This window comes from Arachis ipaensis, chromosome B05, assembly GCF_000816755.2.
Source record: "Arachis ipaensis cultivar K30076 chromosome B05, Araip1.1, whole genome shotgun sequence".
Lineage (NCBI taxonomy): Eukaryota > Viridiplantae > Streptophyta > Magnoliopsida > Fabales > Fabaceae > Arachis > Arachis ipaensis.
In genome coordinates this window covers 132,147,368-132,156,680 of record NC_029789.2, presented here as the reverse complement: position 1 = coordinate 132,156,680, position 9,313 = coordinate 132,147,368, and the positions used below count along the sequence as shown (strand labels likewise).

The following is a 9,313-nucleotide window of genomic DNA, read 5'->3' as shown; positions in this document are numbered from 1 at the left end:
GAGAGAGTGGGACTCTAGCAGGAAAAAGTAGAGCTGGAACTTGCAAAAATATTATGATGCATAAGGATCCACATGGAAATGGGTGGACGAAGAAGGTGGAGGTAGCAGTGGCAAAAGAAAACCTGGACTGGTTACAAAAAAGCCTTGTAGGTGGATCGACGAAGGCTATTGACTTTAGGTCATTGAAGGATTCGGTTGCAAAGAACTTTTCTTAAGTTATTCAGGTGCGTGAAATGGGAGCATATAAAGCTCTGTTGACCTTTGACAGTCTGTTGATTGGGGAAGAGATTTACACTTTCAAAATGAATAGCCTTCTACAATTGTTTAATAGTGTATGGAGATGGAACGAGTTGGAGAAAAGTGAAACTCGAAGAGTGTGGTTGGAGTGTTTCAGGGTTCCGTTACATGCATGGTCTGGGGACACCTTCAGATTATTAGGAAGCCAATGGGGGTGAGGTGGTGGAGTGCGATAAAGAGACGGAATTGTGCAGCTCTTTTAGTGTCGGCCGAGTACAAATTGATACTTGTGTGATGGATGTGATCAATGAACGGGTCCATATCACAATAGGTACTAGTGGGTTTGATGTTCTGGTAAAAGAGGTGGGACATAAAACATATGGAAAGAAATGTAAGTTGGAAACTATGGGAGAAGTTGCGGACAGATGTGAACAACAGAAGATGTCATCTGGAAGAGATAGTGATGATGTAGCCATATGGTTGAGAAGGACGGCAAATTCAACAAACTGTACAGATCAAGTTGCGGAGGTGATAATGGAGGGATGGTGGGATGAGGTTGAAGACAAGGCTAGATTGGTAAATTCAGAAACAATTTTGAATGAGTGGAGTTATGAATATTTAAGTCTCAATCAAATGAAATTGGTAACTTATAAAACTAATAATGATGTTATTGAAGGAGTAGCGGTTTTAGTGGGATGCCAAGAGAGCAATGAGGCTGGATCCGAACAAACTGTGTCTTGGGAATATTCTTATAATCATAATGTGCTGGCCAAAGATAATAGAAGATATAAACTGGGTGGCTTAGCTTATAAGCCCACTAACGGCATAAGAGGAAGCAAAAACATGTTGGGTCATGTAGGCCCAAGCTCCAAGGGTCCCAAGTATCCTGGAGGCGCGGACGCTGTACCCTCTAGTGGGCCGGGTGGAGTTCGTTCGGGTCAGGCTGGGAGACTCTTGCAGGTTGGAGACGTGCCTAATGTTGCTGCCTTGGAGTTTCTAGACCTAGGAGGCGGCATGCATAGTGTGACGCGCGACCTGGAAGAAGAGGACTCTAGGTGGCGATCTCCAGATCCTCGTCTTGGTACAGAACACCATGAGGACATCGGTGATGAACCTTCACCCGAGCTGCGGCTTGCTCAGTTGGAGGATGGAAGAGGACCGAACCCAAGCTGAGGACGCCACCTTGAAGACAGGGGTGAAGAAAAGTTGAAGGCACAGGTGCACCATCAGAATGGTAATCGACAGGGCTCGGTTAGTGTGCTAGGATTAACCGATGTTAATACGGCTGTAAAGGCTGGAAGCGGAAGAGTTGCAGTGGTTGAAGAGGGTCGCAGAATGAAGGAAAGGGATGGAGGGGCTGAAGAGGTACAAGGAAATGACGGGGCTGAATACAAGCATAACGGAAGGCACAATCTTGGCAATGATGCTAGAAGAGATGGTAGAGTTTATGAAGAAGGTACTAAAGCAGGGGGAGGAGTTGAAGCGACTCGGGCAAAATTACACAGGACCATAACGATGGAGAAGATTACGGTGATGATGAGGCCAGTGTGGGAGACAGAACACAGGCAAACGATGATGTTGCAAGTGACACCGAATATTCAAGAATAGATGAGCAGTTGATAGAGAACAGAAGGACTTGGGAACAAGCAAAAGAGCCCGGAGCAGAGTTATATAATGAAGAAGACGACATCATGGCGATTCTCCAACAACAGAATGAAGAAATTGCGCAGAAGAGAATATTGGCTAAACAGAAGGCAAAAGCTAGACAAAGTAGACCCAAAACTCAAAAAAAGGTGTGCGATATTTTCTTAAAATGATCTTTAGTTCTTGGAATGTTTGGAGGTTAAGGGGTGATGGAAAACTGAGGATGGTAAAAGACCTAAAGCAAAAATATAGATTGAACATGCTAGGCTTGGTAGAGACTAAAAGACAATTGGTGACTAGATTTGATATTTCAACAATTTGGGGGGATGGTTGTGCGGGTTAGGATTATGTTGAGTCTTTTGGTTCTTCTGGTGGGCTGCTACTAATAAGGGATGATGAGTTTTTTAAAATTAGAAATTCTTATAAAGGTGAGAGATGGTTGTGTGTTGAAGGGGTTATAATGAAGAATAACTACAATTGTGCTTTTATTTTGGTTTATGGTGCACTTGATAGAAATGAGAAGCTTGTTATGTGGGAGGAGCTGTGCTACATAGCCGGTTTATGTCAGGTTTCCTGCTGTTTCATGGGGGACTTTAATGAATTTGTACAAGTGGCAGAAAGACGCGGCACTGATAGATTAACCCCGTCGGCGGAAGAGTTCAAGAGCTGGGTACATGACATGGGTTTGGTAGACTTGCCAATTACAGATCGTAAGTTTACATGGTTCAGAGGACGATCTTGTAGTCGTATTGATAGGGCACTGGTAAGCGTGGAATGGCTTGAGGAATTTTCGGAGACTCGACTACGAGGTGTCCCAAGGGGTTTGTCTGACCACTGTCCTATTATAGTGGAAGATAAGAGGATCAGAGATGGACCGAGACCGTTCAGAAGTCTTGACTCATGGTTTACGCATGATGGTTTCCTGAGGATGGTAAAGGAGGAATGGAGAGGATTAGGCGGCGTGCAATTCACAGATAAATTGAAGACTCTGACAATTCCACTGGGGAGATGGCATAAAGCCAATTTTGGCCACATGGACAAGAAAATTCTGAAGTTTGAGGAAGAGATTAAGAAGATTGATGACATGGTGGGTGAAGGGATTTATGATGGAACTGTGGAGGCAAGAAGGAGGGCGCTTATAGCATGCTGTGAGAAATGGTATGTGAAAAAAGAACTACATTGGAAACAGATGTCACGCTCAAGACATGTGAGGGATATTGATAAGAACACGAGGTACTTCCACAACCTAGCTTCGACAAGAAGGAGAAACAACAGGATTGATGCACTGGTCATTAATGGAAGACTGATATGGAATCAAGCTTGGATTAAGATTGCGATTAGGAATTTCTACAAGGACTTGTATCATCAGGAGGAGGCTCCAATGGTGGGGTTCAGAGACGGGCTGGTGGAAATGATCGATGAAGAGGATGCTTTGGCTTTGGAGATGCAACCGACTACTGAGGAGGTTAGGGAAAAAGTATGGGATTGTGAATCTACCAAGGCTTTTGGAAGTGATGGGCACAACATGAACTTCATAAAGAAGTGTTGGGATGAAATTGTCCTGAGTTCATGACAATGGTGTTGGATTTTTTCCAGTCTTCTAGGCTACCAGCGGATACCAATCTCACCTGGGTGGCACTAGCACCAAAGTTTACGGGAGCAAAGGAAATTAAAGATCTCAGGTCAATTAGCATGGTAGGGTGTGTGTATAAAGTCATCTCGAAGATGTTGGTTAGGAGAATGCAAGCGGTAATGCCAGGGCTAGTAGGTGAGACACAAAGTGCTTTTGTGAAGGGATGAAAGATTCATGATAGGGCTCTTATTGCTTGCGAAACAGTACAGTGGATTAAAATGAGGAAGAAGGAAGCAGCAATAATAAAGTAAGACTTCCAGAAAGCATATGATAGAGTCAAGTGGAGCTTTGTGGATCTTGTGATGCAGAAGATGAGATTTGGTTGAAGATGGAGAGGGTGGGTCATGGAGTGTGTCAGTACATGTTCCATGTCTATATTGATAAACGGTTTACCTTCTAATCCATTCAAGATGGAAAGAGGCCTTCGACAAGGTGATTCACTGTCTCCATTTTTATTTGTACTTGTTGTGGATGTACTACACAGGATGTTTGGGGAGGCAGTTAGAAACAGCGGCATATCTCCCCTACTGGTTGGTAGAGATCATATTGAGCTGTCGCACCTACAGTTTGCGGATGATACAATTCTGTTCTGTCCTCCAGAGGAAGAGACTGTTAAAAATTATAGGAGGATCCTCCGTTGCTTTGAATTGATGTTAGGGTTAAGTATTAACTTTGACAAATCTAGCTTGATTCCAATCAACTGTGATGATCGATGGGTACAGTGTATGTGCAGCGTACTGGGCTTCCAGGAAGCCTATCTCCCAGTTAAATACTTGGGGATCTCGCTAGGAGCTAACCTGAGATTGGTGAAAACTTGGAAGCCAACTATAGACAAAGAGGAGGATAAACTGAGCATATAGAATGCCAAGGTCCTCAATAAAGCCGGTAAATTAGTCCTCATCAAATCTGTGTTAAATAGCCTACTTGTTTATTATCTGAGTCTATATAAGATGCCAAAGGCTGTTGCAGAGAAATTGATTTGGCTACAGAGATGATTTCTGTGGAGCAAGGAAGATGGTAAAAATAGTATAGCCTTGGTCAGGTAGGAGATGGTGCAGACACCGAAAAAGTTTGGTGGTCTAGGTGTTGGGGTTGCCATGGTGCGTAATACAGCCCTTTTATTTAAGTGGTGGTGGCGCTTTTCTAAGAAAGAGTGCCCGCTGTGGAAGAATGTGGTCTGCTCTTGTAATAACCTGGACCCAAATGTGATGCTGTCTTCCCAAGTATTGCCTGTTCGGGGAAGCTCTTGGAAGGATATATGCCAGATACAGTTCAAGGATCAACAAGTGAGACAGAAGATGGTTACTGGGCTATCAATGGAGGTTGGTGATGGGAGAGGAACTCGTTTTTGGGAGGATGTCTGGTTGCGTGGTGGTTCTCTGAAAGATCAGTTTTCAAGACTCTTATCAGTTTCAAACCAAAAAGGATCCGTTATAGGGGATTGTGGGTTTTGGGACGGGGTTGAGTGGATCTGGAACTTTCAATGGAGGCGAGAGTTATTCTAGTGGGAGTTGGATTTAGTGAACCAGCTACATGATACACTTAGACTGGTCAAACTTGCTAATGGCAGAGAGGATAAAGTCGTGTGAAAATTTGATAAACAAGGAGTATTTTCTACTAACTCTTTTATGCAGGTTTTGCAGGCGGAAATAACTCCGGAGGATATAACAAGCTACAGTTTTACCAGGACAATTTGAAAAGGGTTAGTGCCGCCAAGAGTTGAACTATTTGTCTGGTTTGTATTGACTGGGAAGATCAACACTAAGGAGAGGTTGAGTCGGTTTGGGGTCATCAACCAGGAAGATGTTATGTGCGTGTTATGTAACAAAGGTATTGAAAAATGGTTACCATTTGTTTCTTGGTTGCGAATTTTCTTAGCAGGTTTGGTGTGCTTGGCTATCATTTGTTGGTAGACAATGGACGTGTCCAGGGACGTTGAGGGAGCATTTCCTAAGCTGGACTGATATCCTATAGCAAGGAGGTGCGTAAGAATTGGATGGTGTATTTCTGTGCAATTATTTGAAATATCTGGCTTGAAAGGAATACAAGGATTTTTCAGCACAAAGGAAAAGGGGTTGAATAGGTTACCCATTTGTGTTGTACAAACTACAAGGAGTAGCTAGGTGTGGATCCTTTTGGTTGTTGAAGGCAATGGAGGAGATGACAAAGGATAAAGTTTATCGTGTTTTGTGTTGCCTACTTTTCTTTTCCTCTGATAGTTTTGCTAATCTTGTTTGTTGTTCTTCGTATGCTCCACTTGTTGTGTTGAGCTAGTCTCTTTCAAAAAAAATGTGTTATACTTGGAAGAGCTGCAAGATTCTCCATTATGTATGTAGTGTATTTTTCAAGGTGCATTTTGTTTTAAAATGGAATAAAACCTTGAAAATCTATGTTTTAGTTTTTCCTTTTCAATCACAATGTCTCCCAGAATTTTGTTTTTGTTCCATTACCCACCTCCATATTTCTTGAATTATAAAAAAAAAAAAAAGCACATTTCTCAAAGATAGATTTTCAGAACTTTATTCCGTTGCTTAATTATCACTATTAAGGGTTGCATTATGCACAGAGAGAATTGATACATTAATTAATTTGAAATTATGTTGAAAGTGGAACTTTTTTCTGCTAAGTCTTTTTTTGCAGGTGTTTTGCAAGAACCCGAAGAGGGAGTCAAAAACCAATATGCTCAATGTAACAAAACGGTTGTGGAAAGAATAAGTACCGTCTAAAGTTGAGTTATTGGTGTGGTTCGTCATCATGAGGAGAGTAACACAAGGAACTCACTATATAGGTGTGGAATACTACAAAGGAACCAAACCGAACATGTCTTGTGTGAGCAGGAGATCGAATCAGTATATCACTTGTTTCTTCCCTTGTGTTCATATATATCAAAGGTATGGGGTTTTTTCTGGAAAACTAGAACGTCTCTTCAGTGTGGTCTAGTAGTACGAAAGGGTAACTTGGTAATTTAGATTAAAAGAAGGTTAGAATTTGCATGACTAATAACGTTATTGCGCATAATTTGGTAGTTATATTTGTAACTCGGCAAATAACATCTATAACTTGGAGAATATATCAAACAAATAGATAGAATTATTCAAGTAAAACAAAAAAATAACATCCTCACATGTCATTTCTAATAATTCGGAGTAGTCAATTTAGACGTTGATATTCCAAAAACAACTGCAATGTAGCTCACTTGTGCTCGCTAATATTTTGAAAATCGAAGATATTTAAAAATGGTCATATCTCCATAAATAATTGAATAAGTCTATATAAAGTAAAATAAAATATATCTAAAAATTTAATATTCAATTAAGTTACTCTCACTCTCTTTTTTAAGTATTTTTTGAAATTTGATGTATACTTCATCTATAAAAAAGATAGGATGACATCTTTTTTTTGACTCGTTATAATTGAGATAGACCCCTCTATATAGGAACAAGTACGATGTACAATTTTTCTTCTTGGTAATTCAGAATACATGAAACATGAGAAAGAAGAAGGTATGAATTATATGATAAAGATGTAAGTTTATAGATTTTTTTTTAATAGAATAAAAGAGAAATTAATAAAGGTAGGATCCACATTTTGAATAATAATAAAATAATAAAAAATAATTATAAAAGAAATTATATTCTCTCTCTATACCATTCCAATCTGTACAGTAAAGTGCTAAAAAATTGAATTTATTGAAAATGTTTTGTTATATAGAGTGATCAGTAAAACAAGGATAGAATAGAAAAGAAAATAGAGCTGAATCCAGATAGATAATGTGAAACAGATGCAATGATATGTCAGTGATTTCTAATCCTAAGTCTGGTTAGTGGCTGACTACTTTCGCAGAATCGCAGGCGATCTTGGAATTATTTTGTGTATTGTACGTTGCTTTGAGACTATAAAATTTAGATCTCCTCGTTCCCTAATTGGGACTATATATATGTTCATAAAAAAAAATTTCTTAAATAATTTGTTTTTGGAAACTAGATGCTCAATTTGTGGAGTCAATCTCTTCAATTAGAGGCCATTCTTCGTTCAATTGGTGCTGAAGACATAGAATGGTTGACAGAATCAAGTCATCAACTACAAATTATTTTCAACTTTTAGGAAAGATATTTTTTTTTTCCGTTAATTTATTACATACTATGTATCATGCCGCCATTATATTGTTACTTCACCATAACTAAAATGGTCAAGGAAGACTTTGAGACAATTTGAAAGTATACATATGATCCCATATATTTTTTATTTAAAAGAAGTACGGTAACATGGATATTAGAATATTAGATGAATATTTTTTGCTTTAACAAATTTAGAATTGAAAACTATACTAAAAGAGTAATATTAGGTAACTAATATTTTTTAGCTAATATTAATTAATTTTTTTTAAATTATTTTATTTATCTAAAATTATTGTAGAATAATTCAACTTAATAAAATAAATAAAGTTAAAAATTATGCAGATATTCTGTCTTAAACACATTTATTTAAATCAAATCAAAGTAAATTTATTATAGCTATTTTCATGTAAATCCAATTAGGTAAATTTGAATCATGCAACAAAATAAATCAAACTGGATCAATTCTATTTAAAAGGGAGAAGCGAGACGAAAATGAGATCCTATTAAATTGAACCAGGCCTTTTCAAATTATAGAAGGATATAGATCTAAGGGTAGATTGAATCATTCTGATTCGATTTACTAAAAACACTTCTCCATATAAATCGAAACGAGCTAATTTGATTTACTACATTACTTAATACAAACTAGGTTAATTCGATTTAGCAAAGAAGGATATCTCCTATAAATACAAGTAAAATGTTTGTTCCTCATCAGAGTGACATTCACAATGGCTAATAATGATAGTTTTTTTAGTTATTGTGAACTACAGAAGGGCAATTAAAAAAAATATGAAAGAGAATAAAATATAATAATAAAGATACAAAAAATGTCTTTATCAAACAGTTCACGAATTTTGCTAAGATGCAAAGTACTTTAAGTCTATAGACTATAATATAGAAATTGGGAGTCCATGACATCAAACATGTGAAGAAATTATTGTATAAAATTTTGATTTCTGTTGTGGAAAATTTTGTGAAGTACGACTCTTTTGTAATAAAGAGTGATGATGATTTTAATGACGTTCTTATTAGCAATACAGCACATGCATCGATTAAATCATGCAAGAGAGGCAGATCCCCAACTGTATCTATCCAAGTCATCTAGCCTAGCTATATAAGGCAGCTATCGGATGTGAACATGTATCCCAGACTTATCACCAAACAACTAAGTCGATACCAACATCATAATGTACACCCCCACATACCTCTTCAGAGTCTCCTTATCTACATCTGAAGAAAGCTCACTACATGTCTCTTGGAACCATGTGAATTTCACAGTAAACTTGTCAATGTAGTATGCATATGGTAGCACACCGAACAGGAAGGTCGTCCATCCTCAATAAACCTCTCGAAGTCTATCAAGTACTCACTCACCTAGTAAACATCGATCGAAAGGCCTAACTGGTATGCCACATTCTATAATGTAATGGTGTATTTTTCGAATGACATATGAAATGTATATGCGTCTCGCGACGCCATCTCTCCACAAAAGCGCTAACTAGCAGTTTATACAGTCTAAACTATTGGTCGTTGAGCCTAGCAAGATGGTATAATCTGACAGTCTACATATATAGTATGATCCGGTCATCCAGGGACGTACCTTATTGCCTCCTCATACTAATAATACATCGAGTTAGCTACATAGTAATAAAAAAAAAATTATTAAGAATTCATAATAAAC

General features: G+C 38.3%; 2 protein-coding genes across 2 annotated transcripts; both read left to right on the top strand.

Moving 5' to 3' along the window:
* LOC107641157 lies at positions 1,929-3,454 on the top strand. Its single transcript, XM_016344664.1, has 2 exons — positions 1,929-2,030; positions 2,225-3,454. The coding sequence occupies exons 1-2, from the start codon at positions 1,929-1,931 to the stop codon at positions 3,452-3,454; spliced, it is 1,332 nt and encodes a 443-aa protein (XP_016200150.1).
* Positions 3,859-4,374, top strand: LOC107641156. Its single transcript, XM_016344662.1, has one exon. It carries the CDS (start codon positions 3,859-3,861, stop codon positions 4,372-4,374), a length of 516 nt encoding a protein of 171 aa, XP_016200148.1.

Bases quoted from the DNA above. Each gene is read 5' to 3' on its own strand.
- LOC107641157 (XM_016344664.1), top strand. From the start codon at position 1,929: ATGGCGATTCTCCAACAACAGAATGAAGAAATTGCGCAGAAGAGAATA. The intron at 2,031-2,224 runs GTGTGCGATATT...TGTGCGGGTTAG, and splicing joins GACCCAAAACTCAAAAAAAG to GATTATGTTGAGTCTTTTGG.
- LOC107641156 (XM_016344662.1), top strand. From the start codon at position 3,859: ATGGAGTGTGTCAGTACATGTTCCATGTCTATATTGATAAACGGTTTA.